Raw genomic sequence first — 18,428 nt, forward strand, 5'->3', positions numbered from 1 at the left:
ACAGGGGAATTGGGGCTGAGAACATCTGCATCCAGCTTTTCCAGAGAGCTCTCCCACTCCAGACGTGAGGCTTGTGGGAAAGAAGCACATTAAAGAAGACGGAGAGATGTTCTGAAAGACCTACCCACTTTTGCAGCTTTTCACCATCTATTTTCTGAGGGGGCCATTCCTAGCATTAAGAATGTAACAGGGTTTTATAGAAGAGGTTTCAGAGAAAAACAAGGGGATTTCACTGTCTACTTGCTCGGTGATGTTTATAAATCCAGTAGTGTGTGTTTTATTTGTTTGGGCTTTATAAACTATAATTCAAACCAGGTTTTATTATTCCCTTCAAGGCAGCCACCCATGGAGGCACAGAATGCTCCAGAAACACACTACTAATTATTGTGGTTTCCCCTGCTGAACTTGGAGGGTTTGGCATTGAACACCAGTCTCTTGGCTGTTGTAATGTCTTTGCAACAAGCTGATTTTTTGGCACAAGAACTGCTACATTTGAACTGCGCATTTAAATAGTCCTTTTGGGTATGATTTTTGCAATGAAAAACCTTCAAAGTCTTAAAACCACCTTCTACCATCTCTCAGTTAATAAACCCCAAAAGTTAGCATGTACCTTCTTATTTTCTTTCGTTTTCTTGTGATTTCCTGAGCAAAATGATTGTCTTTCATCATTAGAAATAATTCCTGCATAATGTTTTCTGTTCATATTTGAGGGTTGCAAAGTAAATTGAGTATGAACGTACACTGTGGTTGAATCATGCTGCTTTATACTGCATAGGCTAGCACAATTTAGAAAAAAAGTGAGGCACGTAGATATTAAACAATGAACCATCACTCATTTCTTTTCATTTGAGAATGGGTGATCTAGTGCCAAAAAAAAAAAAATGTAAGATCTTTTATAATAATAGACAGATGCAGAGAATCCAGTTCCAAGATGAGGAATTAAAATCTCATCATGAAGTATCTTAACAAGATTAAAGAGAGTTTGGAACTTTTCCAGGCCATTGTGAGGATTATTCAGTAACTTATAAAACAGTCAAACTGTTGAGGAAAACTTTAAAACTCCTGCATTGTCCACTCGCTTCTCTTAAGGGACATCTCTCAACTTTCAGGAGCCTCTGATTTCCGTGGTTGACCACACTCCCTCGTTGGCTCATTTTTCTCAAACAGTGTCACATCTCTGTGGCATACATCTGCTCTTCACCAATACCTTCTCCTCCACTCATCTTCTTTGACCTTTAGCAGGTGAATAGCCAATCAGAAAAAAAAAAAAAATTTATGTTTTGTAAAAAGTAAAATTAACATGCTGTCTGCTTTAACTTGTTGTATCTTTTAATAAAGGTCTGTTTGCAAATAAAATATACTAACTCCAAGGAATAAATGTAATTATAAGGTCCTTGAATGGCACAGAGGTATTCCATTTAGGAAGATAATGTAACCAAATGTGTACCTGTGCCTTCAGAATCACCTCATCAATAAATGGCATTTATCCAAATGTTCTTCAAATGATGTAGCATCGTTTTGCCAACGCTTTCTCCTGAAAGGTAGTAAATATGGAGAAGGAGATTGGGAGTCAAGTGAAGCATTAAGCCCTTGTACAAAGCCTATGTACACTCAAGTGCATGTGTGTATACACACACACACACACACACACACACACACACACACACACCGAAAGAAGTATTAGACTGCCTTTCAGCATTCACATCTCAAGAAAAGCAAATTTCTTCACTAAACAGATAAGTACAAGGCAGTAAGATCGTACTTCAGCTGTTGCTATGGTTTGGATATGACCTCCTTCCAACTGGTGTGTTGAAGGGTTGCTATCCAGTGAGGTGTTCGCAGGTAGGCCTCCTGGGTGGTGACTGGTCCACTGTCGGAGCCGTAATTTGACTGGACTGTTGGAGGCGGTGGAAACTGGGAGGTAAGGTCTAACTGAGGAAGTAAGGTCTCCAGGGGCATGCCCTTGTAGGGTATGGCTGCCGCCTAGTCCCTTTCTCACTTGAGGTGAACGGTTTTCTCGGCCACACTCTGGAAATGCTTTGCAGTTGCCTCACTCAGAACCACAGCAGTGTAGCCAGTTGTCCATGGACTGAACCCTCCAAAACCGTGAGCCAACATGAATCCTTCCTTCCTGGGGCTGTTCTGCTCAGGTGTGTGGTTGTACCAGTGAAAGACCAAAAATTGCTAACAGACATGGAAAAGTGTCCCTAGGATTTTATGTGTCTTTTTTTTTTTTTTTTTAATAAAAGAGACAATTGTACTTATGGATTTTCCAATGTTTCATAGCTGTGGCAGACCGTATTCCCAAGGGAGTCCTGCTGATGGGCCCTTGGAGAGAAGTGGCTCAGCCACGCGAACACCAAGCAGAACAGGTAATTCAACATTTGCGACTCTGTGGCTCAAACTAGAAATGACTTCATTTTATTTTATCCCTGATCACAATTTTATCTCATTCTGCTGTTTATTTGTCGTTTGTTTGTTTTCAACTGAGAGGTCTTAAAAGATAGGAAAGAGAATTAAAATCATTTCTATCCCTACTATCTAAATTTAATTTATGGGCAACTTTTGATAGAAAACTACCGAGAACACCCCTATACATTTGTACACAGTGCCTGTTAAATAAAAATCAGAGGCCAGTTTTGTATAATGTGTGGAACTATATGTAAATGATGTTTTGTCTCATTTCTTTGTTGGACGGTCACCCATTTCAGTGCATGCCCTTGGGTTCATTATGCCATGTGCTTTGACATGACCTTGACTGTCATGGTAAACTTTCGCATAGTTTCTCTTGAAGTTGTATCATGGGGAAGCACAGAACTTAGGCTTCGTGGCCAGGCTCACCTTCTGATTCCATTCCCTCCTTACATGCAATTTAAATCTCTATATCTTAGTTGCTCCAAAACATACTTTCAAAGTAATTAGAATAACAGTGCCTACCACGAAGACTACTGTAAAGATTAAATTAAGCCTCTGCACACACAAGCAGAGGCGACTTACAGAAGTGTGTTTTACCTTTCCTGCGATTCTATGTATATGCCCACAAAGGCACTATTTTCCTAAACACTGCATGTATCATGTGGTGATAAGCTTTGGAAAAATTTACTTACTTGCAATTTCTTTCCCCATTGCAGGTTTCATATCAGGCTGTTCTCTTTCAATTGCAGATGACACTGCCCACATTACCTCTGATTATGAAACTAATAACAACAGTGACAGCAGTGACATTGTGCAGAATGAAGATGAGGCAGAGTGCCCGAGAGAGCCACTGAGGAAAGCGTTCCCTTGCGGCACCTATAATCCTGAGGCCATGATCTTCCTGGTAGCCCCATGTCACTGACCTCATTCATTTACTTAAGAACGTGACTTCTATTGTAGAGACTGGCTTAGAAATAACTAGCTTTATATATAAGTCCGTTTAGATCCTCAGGTATTGTAGCCCTATGTGGTTGAATCATTACAACTTACCCCTCTGTCCAAGGGCATTAGTGTTTTCATAGTTCTTCCATTAGATAATGAAATCCAGTTTTTCTCTTTATACATGGTGACAGATAGATATGTCTTAACTTAAGCACACAACTGTAAATAAACATGGATAGGATAAACTGCCAATGAACTGAGGCTAATAATATGAGGGTTAATAATACTAAACTAATGGTGTTTATTTTTCTGTGTGTAATAGAGAGAGGAGATTTTCTCATAGCATCTTCTGTTTATTTGTTGTTGTTGTTGTTGTTGTTGTTTTCATTACCACTTTCTTGATTTGGAAAAGGAGCTAGTATTTATTTAAACCAGGTTCATATTGACTTTTACAATACACTAGAATATTTTTGTTAGTGTCAAATACCTTCCAAGTGTCAGGCATCCATGGACAGACACTGGAGGTGCGCAGCTCAATGAAGTTGCTTTGGGAGGCCAGTGGCAGAGAGCAGTGACCTTGCATGTAAACATCAGTTGCTGCTGTCAGAATTTATTCTTTACTTTTGTATTTTTTGAGGGTGGGGGGTTGAGATAGGGTTTTGCTCTAGTCCAGGCTTACCTGGAATTTACTAAGCAGTCTCAGGGTGGCCTCAAACTCACCGCAATCTTCCTACCTCTGTCTCCCAATTCGCTGGGATTGAAGATGTGTGCCAACCCATGCCCGCCCTTCTTTTACTGTTTTCAAAAACTCATACTTGTCAGGCCAGTTTTCAAGTAAAACAATTTCCATGCTTTTTATCTACATTTTCTTTGGTTTTCTTTTTTAACTTTTTGCATCAGAAAGGGTAAATACATTGACAAGACAACTGCTCTTTGAGTCCAGTTGTAACAAACTGTCTTTGCATGATTTTCAGTAAACACTGACTCAGTTGAATGACATTAAGTTCCTGACTACAAGAATCATTTTGGTTTGAAGCATCCATGTGTACAATCAGTCAGTCAGTTCCCAGTCATAGCCGGGGTAGTGAAGCAGTCTCTATGAGCGGATATCTGTTGGGAGTGTAATATGAGCCAAGATCCTCAGCAAACAAAACTTTGCTTAAGGATAGACAGTGGTAAGTTGAGAGATAGCTTTATGAAGACCTCAAATCTGTATTGAAGAACCTTGCAAGAGACCCACAGTTAGTTACATTGAGTTCTGTAGAAACAAAATCTGGGCTGGAGAGACAGCGTACAAGTTAAGGCACTTGCCTGCAAAGCCTAAGGACCCATGTTTGACCCTCTAGATCCCACGTAAGCCAGACACACAAAGGTGAGACAAGTGCAAGGTCGCACATGCCCACTAGGTGGCACAAGTGTCTGGAGTTCAATTGCAGTGGCTGAGGCCCTGGTGCACCAATTCATTCTCTCTCTCTCTCTCTCTCTCTCTCTCTCTCTCTCTCTCTCTCTCTCTCTTTCTCTGTCTGTCTTCCAATCTCTCAGTCTGTCTATCTATCTTTAAAAAAAAAATCGGTGTGTTTGGAGAATCTTTGACCCAGGAGCAGGCAGGCACCTAGAAATGCAAGATGCAGTCTGAGCTTCATGAGATGCAAGGACCCTTTACTATGGGGCTGGTGTCTTACTTTACTTTGCTTTCAGAATCACAATGGAGTTGTCAGTCGATTTCAGATAGCCACAGTTGTTCATTGTATTCACCAAAGCAGGGCATGGCACTGTAGAAAAACTGCATGCGGGTCAAATGCTTTTGTCTCCATCCCAGGACAAGCCAATTCTTGCTCCTGAGCCTCTCGTCATGGAGAATCTGGACTCGATCATGGAACAGCTGAACACTTGGAATTTTCCAATCTTTGATTTAGTGGAAAACATAGGGAGAAAATGCGGCCGTATTCTTAGTCAGGTAAGAAAAATATTCCCGTGCATGGCTTTAAATACAGAATGAAATAATTCACTGGTTCCTAAAAGCTCTGTTCTTGACGCTCCCGTGGTGTGTAGAGAAAGGAACGTTCTCTAGGTTCTGTAGAGGAGATACAAAGAAAGAAGCTGGAGCTTCGAGTGGTGAGAATGTCATATTTCACAATTGGGACGTTATATGATCATAGTTATTAATAATTGTTATTAATGTTAATTAGTGTTCTATGATGATTTATAAAATACTGTTATTTTGTAACATGGTTACATGGTTATTAGCAGCGTATGTTTGTGGGTATGAGCTCACATTTGACATGGTGTATGTGTGGGGCTTAGAGTGGGGTGGGTTCCCTCCTTCCACCCTGTCCTGATGCCTCACTAAAGAAGAGGCCTTTTGCATAAGCAAAGTGCAGGATTTTCACATGTGCAAACTCAAAGCACATTCCCTCAGATTCTCCTTAGCAAAGCCAAGGAGGCTGCAGAGGTTCAGCGCCTTGTGAGCGGGGAGCGTCACTGGGTCCTGTCGTGATGGTCACTTATGATGTGGGCATACGAAAGACACAGTGGTGAGCACTGCTAATGTTGGGGTTGCTAGTGACCCCACGTCTGTCCAGTGTCTGTTGGTAGCATGACTCTTAAGCCCTTAGAACAGGACGGAAGGCAGATCACTGGCAATATGTGTGCTTAACATGCAGAGAGCCCTGGATTTAATCACTACAAAAATAAAATAAAAATAAAAAGAGGGGCATAGGATACAAAAACCATCTTGCACAAAGCTGATCAACTTTAGACCGCCCATGACCACAATGTAGTGTTATTTGTTACTCGTGCTGAAAAATTAACAGTGATCCATCATCTTTCCTGCACGGAAAGTTGAAAGACATAATAAGTAAATGTTCTTGTTAAAAAAAAAAAATAAAGAAACAAAAAGAAACTTCATTGTGGAACCAGAGAGATGCATTAGCAGTTAAGATGCTTGCCTGCCAAACCAAAGGACCAAGATTCAGTTCCCCAGTACCCACCTGGAGCCAGATGCAGAAGGTGGCTCAATGCGTCTGGGGTTCTTTCATTCAACCTCTCTGTGCCTAACATCCTTTGCTTTCAAATATCAGAAATAAATACACAGTACCTATCTCATAAGGTACTCCGAGAATGAATTATCTGTGAGCAATTATTATATGTCAGCACATTAGGATAATGCTATGTGTACATGCATGACCCTACCCATTACTGTATTATTACTATGCATATATATAATATCTTATTATGCATGTTACTAAAGAGGCATGTATTGTTAAGTCCCATAGTGTTGTGAATAAGAATTCAAGTGAGGCTTACATAATAGTAGAGAGAATGATGAAAAGAAGAAATAGCTTACAATATAATTATTAAAAGGATATCAGTGAATTGAATAGATATAAGGTCAATAAGAAAAGTTATAAATATTTGTTTTTATTTATATATTTGACAGATAGGGAGGGAGGGAGGCAGGGAGAAAGAGAACAAGAGAGAAAGAGAAGGAGAATAGGCATGCCAGGGCCTTTTGCCACTGCAAAGAAACTCCAGATGCATGCACCACTTTTGGTACCTGGTTTTATGTGGGTTCTGGGGAATCGAACCCAGACCAACAGACTTTATAAGCAAGCACCTTTAGCTACTGACCCATCTATCCAGCCCAAGAAAAGTTAAAATTTAGAAAAAAAAATCATATATTGACATTTTAGAAAAAAAAATAATAATTCATGAGACTCTTAAGAAGGCAGGCAGCTAACACACACAGGCGGACGGGTTGTGACGGTTTCCGTGTGGTAACCAGCACTGCCGGTCCCGTGGAGACATGGAAAAAGGAAGCTCTTTTCAGATGTTGCTGTATGTCCCCACAGAAATAACCATTCTCTCCACACTGCTCTCCTCTCCCCTTATTATGTACTTTCTTTCTCCATCATTCGCAGAAATGACAATTATGTCCAAAGCTGTTTACTTGATGTGAGTCATTAGAACTGTGGAAGTGATTTCAGGGGATGTAGATATTTGCAGGAGAAAGAGAAAAACTAATTGAAACAAACAAACAAACAAACAAAAAAGAGTCTGATAGTTCACTCAAAACAGCGCTTTTCCTTTTTCCCATAATTCTAACCTCTCTCCTCATCCTTCACCAAGTCACAACTCTGAGCCCTTTGTTACATAGAAAGATCCTGCTTTTTAAATATTTTATTTATTTATTTATTTATTTGCAAGGAGAAAAGAGAGAGATGGTGGGAGATAGAAAGAGAGAGAGGGAGGGAGAGAAAGAACAAACACAGGTATGCCAGGGGCCTCCTGCCACTGCAAACAAATTCTAGATACATGTGTTACTTTGTGCATCTTGCTGAACATGGGCACTGGGAATTGAACCTGCGTCATTAGTTTTTACAGACAACTGCCTTAACCACTGAGCCATATCTCCAGACTCTGCTGTTTGGTTTTTTTAATTTCAATTTTTTTTTTTTTTTAATTTTCAAGTTGAGAGAGAAAAGAGACAGAGAGAATGGGCATGCTAGGGTCTCCAGCCACTGCAAACAAACTCAAGATGAATGTGCCCCTTGTGCATCTGGTTTACATGGGTCCTGGGGAATTAAACCTGGGTCCTTTGGCTTTTCAGGCCAACACCTTAACTGCTAAGCCATCTCTCCAGGCCCCTGCTATTTTAATTAAATGAAATTTCTCAAAATTAAGGCATTCTCTCATTTTTTATTCACAACTTATTTACTGTACAGTTAACATGTTAGTATGTTATTTTCTCTTTCTTCCTTTTTGGGGGAAGAAGCAAGCAGGGTGGGACAAGATTTCACTCTGTAGCCCAGGCTGACCTCAAACTCACTGGAGTCCTCCTGCCTCCGACACCCTAACACTAGGGTTACTGCTGGGAGCCACTGGGTCTAGCAGACTGTTTATCATTTTCGACTTTTCAGTATCCAGTCATCTTAGCACCTTGCTACACGGCTGTTGGTGTCTTTTGGGTCTTTGTTTAGTGGTATTGGTTTCTTGAATGTCTGTGGGATGTATGTGTAGTATTGATCATTCAGTAAAGATTATGTGGCCTTTGTGGTTAGGAATGACAAAAGGAACGACCTTGCAGAAGTTTCCAGTGTGTTTGCTCCTCTCAGTAAGTGCCCCTGCCTGGAGTAAATTAATAAGGGCAACGGCGTGTGTGCTTTTCCGCTCTTGCTCCCTCACCTCTACAACACACTGAGTGATGTTTTGGTAAGGTTTTCTTTCTTTCTTTTTTTTTTTTTTTTTTCCTTTCCAGGTGTCATATAGGCTTTTTGAAGACATGGGCCTCTTTGAAGCTTTTAAAATCCCAGTCAGGGAATTTATGAATTATTTCCATGCTTTGGAGATTGGATACAGGGACATTCCTTGTAAGTATAAGCTGATAGTGAAACGTACTTCTGATGCTTGGCAAACCTGGGGAGGGTAGTGGGACGTTGAATCACTAGTGGCTAGCAAGGAAGCGCATGCTGTGGTAGCCCGTGGGGCACTGGTGTGTGATGGTGCCTGGTGTGGGCACGCTGCCTTCCCTGTGGACCCGCTGCGTGAGACCTGTTAGCCCGTTAACCTCTGCTCGCCTCAGTTTTCCATCCAGAAGATGAGGCTGTCTGCTAGGGTGTTGTTCACTTGGGAGAGTGTTTGCCTAGCATGTACAATGCTCTATGGCCCCAGCACTGGGGAGCTAGAGGCAGGAAGATCAGAAGTTCAGAGTCATCTTAGGCTATATAGGGAAATCAAGGCCAGCCTAGATTGCAGAGGAAATCTCTTTCTCAAACAACACCAAAGAAGAGCTAATGTTAGATAGAAATGTTTCTATTTGGATAGAGATAACCTATAAATATCTCTATCAAGGGTTAACATGTTGATTTAGTGACCATGTCATTTTTCGAAATATTATCTACAGTGATAAAATGATGAAAACGCACGGGGTGTCATCTGTGACAGGAAAGGAGAGCGACGAACTCAGTGTGCCAATGAGAAGTGCTATAGATTATGGGACCAAAATGTTGACAAAATAGGACAGTTGGGACGGGGGAAAGAGGGGCTTAAGAGCAGCCGGCCCTTCAGGAAAGTCTGACCGCCGAGGCTGTGGAAGTTGGAAGAGAGCTATGAAAAAGGTTGTTCAGAAAGACCTCAAGATAAACCCTGCTTTCTTTAATATGATTTTCCCAGGGCTCTGCCTGGTGGGATGCCAAGGACTGACATAAGTGTCAGTGATTTCTCAAAGGCTGCAGAATTACATAAATAAGCTTTTATGGAAAGGAAGCCACTGAAAACACTGGGCATAGCTAGTCCCCGGCGTAATGTGTATCTCCAAGGGCAGTTCTGTGACAAATCGTCTCTAGCAGAGTTTTGCTGAACTCACCTTGAGACTGCACCCCATAGATACAGCAGCTGCAACAACATATAATTATTAGAACGAATGGCTCCTTGTGGGGGTGTCATCAAGTGACAGGGAGAGGTGGCAGGTATTCAAGTAAAAAACAAAGCTTCCAGATTCTACAGTTGATTATTTCATGTTTTCTTACTGTGTACTATATGGTTTTTTTTTTTTGTAAAACAGTGAATTATTCACTGCATATGAAAAGAGTTTGTCATAGTAACACTGTATGCTACATTAGGACTCCTATGTATTTCCATAGAGGACTTTATTATTATTATTATTTATCTCAGGAAAGCTACAGCTTGAGCCATGATCATTTTCAAATCATAATGCTGTATACTTGCTATGGTGCACATTGAAAGTTTTATGTATCGTCACTTGTAATTAACATTCACACAAATTTTCTGTGTGTCAAAATGTTATTTTAACATTTACTCCCAAAGAATGATGTTTCTAATGGCTCTGTTTAGGTGAATCCATAGTTAATTTTTAAAAGCAGCAGAAGAAAGGAAAATTAAAGTTGGGTTAGCTTTAATATGACAAGGCAATCACATGTTAGAAACTAAATTTTGGCCATAGGTCACCTTTGCAAATTTTCAAGAGAAAAGGGAAAGAAAAACATAAAACTTAAGTTTGTCATTGGCATCTTGATTATCGATTAGTCTGGATATAAAAGTGAAAAAAAAAAGGATTGAAGAAGGAGGAAATTTCATGAAGCAGGAGTCGATGAGACAACATAGAAAATAAGTATAGAAAAGTAATATAGATGTGTGTTTTTAAAAGAAGTACAATTGTCCTGGAGGAATAAGGCAAAGGCAAAGGCAAAGGAAGTCCTAATTGGCGCCCCGTCCTGAAGGGAGATGAGTCAGGTGTGTGGTCACGTCCTTAGACCCTCTCCATTGGGGATTTTACCAGATAAAAATGAAATCATCAACTCATGGGTGCAAAGTTCATATGAGGGACCCTTTTCTGATTTCAATGACTTCCATCTCTACTGTTGAACCTTTTAACTTGAAACCTCTCAGTTTGATATATGAGGTTTCATACATGAGGCTTAGAGCATCGGAAATCCTGTAGGTGATAGAGTTGTTTCGTGGCCTCGGCGAGGACATCTGTCAGCTTGATGTTGCTCAGTTCCATCGGCTGTCTGCAGCGGGACATAAAGCAAATCAGAGGGCACAGAGCTGTGTGACACCCTGGTCCTGTCCTTAAGTAACAAACCCAGCATGGTGGTGCACACTTATAATCCCAGAAGACGGGACTGAGGAAGGAGGATTGCTTCAAGTTTGAGGCAGACCTGGGCTACAAGTTCAAGAGCAACCGGAAGAGCCTACCTCCAAAAAAGGAGGAAATAAAAATGTTTTAATTACCCTTCACAGTATGGTGTGTAGGAACATGCCGACAAAACTTTTGTAAATCCAAAGCCTGTAACTCTGGAAGAATCTGACTTTGACATGCTTCTCCAATGCTTCATAGCTGCAAATTCCAATAATGGACGAGGGTGAGGAGAAGGCCCCCCCAAAAAAAAAATAATAATAAAACCCAGACCTATTCCAAATCCAGAAAATTCTAGCATGACCAACCTGGTCCACGACATAGATATCGACATGAAATGTCCTGTTTGCAAATTATGTACAAATGTGATAGGCTTATGTCACAGTATTGAGGCATAGAGACTCCAATCTTAATAAATTTGCTGTCTGTTGACTACGTAAGGGAAGAGCTGTGACATGAAAATATATGTTTTTGCTATTTCCATCTTAGGAGCCTTAGGGAGTCTCTTTCCCAAAGATTTTTTGAGGCAATGCTCCCAGGGCCAAACCTAGGTCCCTCAACTTACTTCCTTGGATGTTTTCTCTAAGAGTTAGTGACATGACATCCCTTCAGGGTCACCAGAAATGTTGGGAAATAAACAGAATGTCCCTACAGACCACCTGGATGCCTACCATGCTATAATGCTCTCTCGTGTTCCTGGTGTGGATTCTCTTCCTCATTCTCTTCAATTTCTCCTGCTCATCAGTTGACTATTAGCTAAATAATCTATTCTACCGATGCAGGAAAGGCACGTGCTACTTTCTGATCATGCCTGTATACAACTGCGTGACCAGAAGCAAGTTAAGGAAGAAGGGGTTTGCTTTCAGCTGAGTTTGAGGGGGATCATCATGCAAGGGGGAGGGCATGCCAGTAGGAGAAGGAAGCTGGAAGCAGGTACAAAAAAGAGAAACAGGCTGGGCGTGGTGGTGCACATGTTTAATCCCAGCACTCGGGAGGCAAAAGTAGGAGGATCGCTGTGAATTCAAAGCCACCCTGAGACTACATAGTGAATTCCAGGTCAGCCTGGGCTAAGTGAGACCCTTCCTCTGAAAACCAAAAAAGAAGAGAACAAACAGGAAGTAGGATGGGGCTATCAAATCTCAAGATCCCCCACCCCCACGCCATGGCCCACGTTTTTCCGCTGCAGCTGTATTTCCTCAAGACCCCACAGGCTCCCTGATCAGCACCGGCTTGTGAAGCAAGGCTGGGTTCAAACCCATGAATGTGCCGGGGACGTTTCACATTTAGACCAGGACAGAACAAAATGCCATGGCTAATTAGAAGAAATAAGATGTGTGATATTCTTTACATTTATGATAAAGCAAGTCAGTTGATGTAGGATTTTGGAGGAGCGGGTAAACATAGAGGGGGGAAAAAAAAAAAGAAGAATTTCGTTAGGAAAAGGTGAGTCTAGGGCCCACCAGCCATTTGATTCTGGTCCATGAGGTACTGAACAATACACACAGACGATCCCACACCCCCACCCAGATAATGCCACAACAGCTGGTGAGTTTGGGCTTTCCTGATCGTCACACCCTTCTAAATAGCTCAATTCTCTACAACAAGATTTTTATTTTTCTCTTTAGGTATTTCCTAGAAATATATTCCCCAAATAGCATTTCTAGACATAATTGATATTGGCTTTGAGTCCCCACCCACCCCTCCCCCGCTGCGAACTTAACCTTCGTGTAAATCCTGCAGCATTGCTCTGAGGAAGCGCAGTGGTCTCTGATTGCTGCAGAAAACGCTCCATGCACAAGATATACGTGGGTGTCACTTGTCAGAGAAGAAGGATCGGGTGGTGGAGGTCACGGCCCTGGTCTGGCTGGCTGTGGCTTTCTCGTTCCACTTCACCATAGCCTGTGTGTGCGGTGCAGGAGCCTGGAGATGAGCTGGATCGGGAGGAGCCTCATGAACCTCACACAGTGACTTCCTGTGGATGTCAGATTTCTGCTAGAGTCAGGACAAAGACTTTCCCACCTCAGATATCTTCATGCATAACAAATGCTGTGTTTTGTTTTGGTGTGTGTGTGTGTGTGTGTGTGTGTGTGTGTGTGTGTGTTTTGTTGTTGTTTTTTTTTTTTTATAATCAAAGAGGGTCTGTCCTAGGAAGTTGGGCTGGCCTTCCCTGGAGTGTTAAATTGTTAGGCGTAAGCTATGTATCCAGTAGATGGCACTCTTAGGCCTCAGACCTCAAAGCTCGCCACCAGTTGACTGGCTGTTCCTCCACGTTTGCTTACAGATCACAACAGAATCCATGCCACAGACGTCCTGCATGCCGTTTGGTATCTCACGACGCAACCAATCCCAGGCCTCTCAACGGTGATCAATGATCATGGGTCAGCAAGTGACTCGGGTGTGTATGAACTACGTTTGTACTTCCTTGTCAAGGACAGGAACTCAAATTTTCTTTTTTTTTTTTTAATATAAAATTTTTTTAAAAATGCTATCAGTCTTTTTTTTTCTATCCCGTTCCCATTCTCTGCTTAGATTCTGACAGCGGGCTTACGCATGGACACATGGGATATGTGTTTTCAAAAATGTATCACGGGCCAGATGACAAGTATGGATGCCTGTCCGGGAACATCCCTGCCTTAGAGTTGATGGCCTTGTATGTCGCTGCTGCCATGCATGACTATGACCACCCTGGAAGGACCAACGCTTTCCTGGTGGCCACAAGTGCACCTCAGGTGAATGAGCTTGCTCTGACCTCCTTGAGGAGAAATCATTTAGGATAGAGATGTCCTGGAATAGAAATTACTGTCCAGAATTTCTTCTTGTGTGTGTGTGTGTGTGCGTGTGTATGTGTATGTGATCAAGTGAGGGGGGGCGGAGGACGGCCTCCTACGGCGTTCCCCAGTTGCCATCCACTTTTTCTGAGACATGGACTCTCACTGGCCTGCAGATGACCAAGTATAGACTGGCTGGCCAGCACGCCTCTGGGATCCCCCTGTCTCTGATGTACCAGTTCTGGGATTACAAGGATCCCCCACAAGGCCAAGCATTTTTGTATGTGGGTTCTGGGGATTGAAGTCAGGTCCTCGTGTTATAAAGTGAGCACTTTACAAACTGAGCCATCTCCACAGGCCCTGTTCATTTTTTTTTAGTATATTTTATTTATTTGGGGAAGAGAGAGAGAGGGAAAGAATGGGCATGCCAAGGCCTCCAGCCACTACAAACAAACTCCAGAATCTTGGCCCCAGGTTCTCTCGATACTTGACTTCAAACATTTTTGTAAGTGGCTGTCCTCTTTACTTTTCTTGCATCTTCTTTTGGTGTTATTAAAAACACAGATAGATGGCAGACAGATCGATCGATCAATTGACCGATAGACAGATAGATAATCGTTAGTTATTAAATAAAGGGGCTTATTTTTCCACGGATGAGAGTCAGGAAGAAGTGTTTGGATTATAACTTTCTCAGGGATTCTATTCCTCTTCAGCAGTCATGCATAAAACAAGAAAATAATTTCGTTAAGCCTGATGTAGAAAGGAACCAAACTGGTGTGTGCGCATATATGTGCATGTTTACATGTAATTTTTGTGCCTTACAAAGAAACCCAACAGAAAATGGTTAAGAAAGAGTAGCTCTATTATGGTATGTTGGCACAATTGCAGTAATTTGCACCAAAAAAAAAAAAAAAAGTGTTACGGAATGTAAGGTATGCCACAGAAAAGGAACTTCAACCCAGGTCAGTCATTAACAGGTAAAGATACGGCACCAAGGGCCCAGCAGCCACTACCACACTGCAATGCTTCGTCGCATGGGCCAAGTCATTTAAAAGCACTGCATAATTCTCGTTTTCAAAACTTCCTTTTCATGTTTAAAGCTTCAGCTTGCTGCTCACCGGTGTCTTGCTGTTTCCGCAGGCCGTGTTGTACAATGACCGCTCGGTACTGGAGAACCACCACGCGGCCGCAGCCTGGAACCTCTTCATGTCCCGGCCAGAATACAACTTCCTAGTTCACCTGGACCACGTGGAATTTAAGCACTTCCGTTTCCTAGTGATCGAAGCCATTTTGGCCACCGACTTGAAGAAACACTTTGACTTTGTAGCCAAATTTAATGCGAAGGTAAATAGATCTCTACCAGGCTTCACTTTACAACCATCTTAAAGGATGTTTTAGAACCACAGTGTTGAAAAGAAGTCATTGGCCATCAGCTCTCTTATGCCAATGGTTAAGAGGAAATGTAGTAATGTCTTCTTTGTAAAAAGCATCAGTTAGGCATTATAAATCTAGGCTCCTAAGTAAACGGGATATGTAGATAAATAGATACATATATATGTGTGTATCTATCTATCTATCATCTATCTATCTATCTATCTATCATCTATCTATTTTTATGACTTGACTCTATAGAGGAATATTTACTATCCCTGTGGTTTCTATTTGATTTAATGCATAACCATCTCTATGACATCATTATTTATATGTGTTATCTGACAATAGTAGATATTAAAAGCTTGAAGAAGAGTTTCATGTATCAAACATAAATGCTCAAATATTCTAGATAATCAGGATCTCTCTTATGTACTTATTTTAATAGAAATTGATAACGTATGTTAACTTTAGGTAGGATTTCATGTAAATTTCATAGTTAATACATTAGCTATCATTCATTATTTTACTTTCTGTTAAGCTATTTTGGTTTATGTAACCCTATAATATTTTAACTATCTGAAGTCCTAATGTTTGACAGTCTAAGCTCTACTTTTCAAAAGGGCAGTAGTCTTTTATTTTCTTTAATTCAACTTTTGCTTTCATTGAGACAAAAAATAAAAAACTAACATTATCACTCAAACAGGCAAATGATGATGTTGGAATAGATTGGACCAACGAAAATGATCGTCTACTGGTGTGTCAAATGTGTATAAAGTTGGCTGATATCAATGGGCCTGCTAAATGTAAAGAGCTCCACCTTCAGTGGACGGAAGGCATCGTCAGTGAATTTTACGAACAGGTGAATAGCTTCGCTGATTACTCTGTCCCAAGTTGCATGTCCCAATTGGTTCATCAACATTTCCCAAAAAAAAAAAAAACTGTGAAAAATAGGTATTTCACATCCATACTTGTATCAGATACACACTAGCCAATTTTTATGAGGGATTTAAAAATGACATGTCAAAACTGGCCTCCACTTGAATTCATTAAACCCTTAAGATAAAATTATCTGCACACAGCTGAGTATGGTGGTACATGCCTTTTATCCCAGCACACAGGAGGATCACCAGGAGTTCAAGGCCACCTGAGACTACATAGTGAATTCCAGGTCAACTTGAGATAGAGTGAGACCCTACCTTTGGGGAATGAATATATATATCTGCATTCACTTTGGGGGAAGATGTTATGATAAAGTACTGTCAGAAAATTATAAAATACTGTGAATCTACAGACTGATTTATTATAGTAAGGGCTAATTTAAATGGAATGGAAGAATACACACTAAACTTATTTTTATTAATTTCCTAATAGACTTAAAGGAAAGTAATATATGGAGACACTAATAAAATGTACATTCCACTTGATATCATAACATGAGAGTTTATACCCTCCTGAGAAGCCAGCACAGTAACACAAGCATCGGCAATCATCTCCACATAACCCTGCGTGGTCTGACTCTATTTAAGTTTTCTGCCTAGCCGTGTGAACTGTTCTTTGTATGAAGAATGGGAATTGGGCTGGAGAGATGGCTTAGTGGTTAAGCGCTTGCCTGTAAAGCCTAAGGACCCAGGTTTGAGGCTCAGTTCCCCAGGTGCCACGTTAGCCAGATGCACAAGGGGGCGCATGCGTCTGGAGTTCTTTTGCAGTGGCTGGAATCCCTGGCGCGCCCATTCTCTCCCTCTCCCTCTATCTGTCTTTCTCTCTGTGTCTGTCGCTCTCAAATAAATAAATAAACAAAAAATATTTAAAAAAAAAAAGAAGAATGGGAATTGATGAAATAAAAGGACATGGAAAATAAAAAAAAAAGTGAAAAGGTTTACCCTTGAGGAAACTAGAGATGATAGGATGCCTGTCCCTGGATATTTAAAAGGACATACACATTGAAGAATAGGTGTGCCGTGACGTTTCTTTGGTACATTAGCGAAAGGGTCCTAAACACAGAACGGGTTCATAAAAAGTCCTAGCTTCGGGGGCTAGCAAGATGGCTGTGCAGGCACAAGGACCTGAATTGACTTCTGCGCACCCACACAAGAAGCCCGGCATGGCCATGCATGCGTGTTAACACAGAACTGAGGTGGCGCGCGGGGCACAGAAAGAAATTTGCTAGAGTTCTTTAGTTTACCAGTCTTCTGATAACAACAGCAGCTCTAGGCTCAGTGACAGAAGAGTGACTGAAGAATATACCCCACGTCCTCCTCCAGCCCCTACATGTGGGGCCACATGTGTGTACCATACATAATACACAATACATATACTATAGCAAACATAAACAACAAAATAAATGATAAATCCTTTTCCATTCCCTGAAAACACGATGTGGGCTGGGGAGATGGTTTAGCAGTGAAGGCACTTGCCTACAAAGCCTAAGGACCCAGGTTCAATTCTTCAGATCCCAGGTAAGCCTGATGCACAAAGGTGAGGCAAGCACAAGGTCATACATGCCCACTAGGTGGCACAAGCGTCTGGAGCTTGATTGCACTGGCTGAGGCCCTTGCATGGCAATTCTCTTTCTCTCTCTCTCTTTCTCTCTAAAATAATTTTTTTAATGATCTGAATAAGCTGTACATGGTAGCACATGCCTCTAATCACTACATCCAGAAGGCTGAGGCAGAATCAAATTGAAATACTGAATGAAACCCTGTTTCAAAGGAAAGGGGAGATGGGGACTAACTGTAAAAATCTATAGAAGTTATCAGGAGGCAGAATTCAAGTCAACATTAGAGGAAAAAAAAAAAATCTACAGGCTAAAAGGTACACCCAAGCAGGATGGAAATGTGGATTAAACTTTTAACTGTAGAATAAACTTCTATGGTCATCATATTCAATATTCATACATAGAATAAAAGGTTTACCCTTTGAAAAGTAATGCATTGTGTTTCCTGGGGATGGTCCTAATTCACAGTCAATACTAAAATAGTGAAATGCAGAAAAATATGAAAGAAGAGAAAATTCCACTTTACTATTCAAATGCATAGGTGGCACTATTGTTGATATTTGACATATTCCCTTCTTTAAATTTTCTGGTTAACCTCTTGTTTATGCTTCATTGTTTTTGCTAGAAAAATGTGAAGCAGTTCTAGGCATAAAAACATTTATAGTAGTACTATTAAACATATCAATAGGAATGTCAAAATAATAATATAAAATGTCAGTAATCATATCAATATCAAAGGATCACAGATGATAAAACTTAAAATGATATCTGGGGTTAG

General features: G+C 41.0%; 1 protein-coding gene across 2 annotated transcripts in view; it reads left to right on the forward strand.

Moving 5' to 3' along the window:
• The window catches only part of Pde3a (phosphodiesterase 3A), a 297,902-nt gene that overhangs the window by 263,831 nt on the left and 15,643 nt on the right, over positions 1-18,428 (forward strand). For both annotated transcript variants that reach the window (XM_004664377.3, XM_045139534.1), the window contains exons 7-14: positions 2,287-2,372; positions 3,165-3,319; positions 5,177-5,314; positions 8,615-8,726; positions 13,296-13,409; positions 13,544-13,743; positions 14,923-15,126; positions 15,860-16,015. In XM_004664377.3, the coding sequence (XP_004664434.3) occupies positions 2,287-2,372; positions 3,165-3,319; positions 5,177-5,314; positions 8,615-8,726; positions 13,296-13,409; positions 13,544-13,743; positions 14,923-15,126; positions 15,860-16,015 (1,165 nt within the window). The remainder of the gene's footprint in view (positions 1-2,286; positions 2,373-3,164; positions 3,320-5,176; positions 5,315-8,614; positions 8,727-13,295; positions 13,410-13,543; positions 13,744-14,922; positions 15,127-15,859; positions 16,016-18,428) is intronic.

This window comes from Jaculus jaculus, chromosome 22, assembly GCF_020740685.1.
Source record: "Jaculus jaculus isolate mJacJac1 chromosome 22, mJacJac1.mat.Y.cur, whole genome shotgun sequence".
Taxonomy (NCBI): domain Eukaryota; kingdom Metazoa; phylum Chordata; class Mammalia; order Rodentia; family Dipodidae; genus Jaculus; species Jaculus jaculus.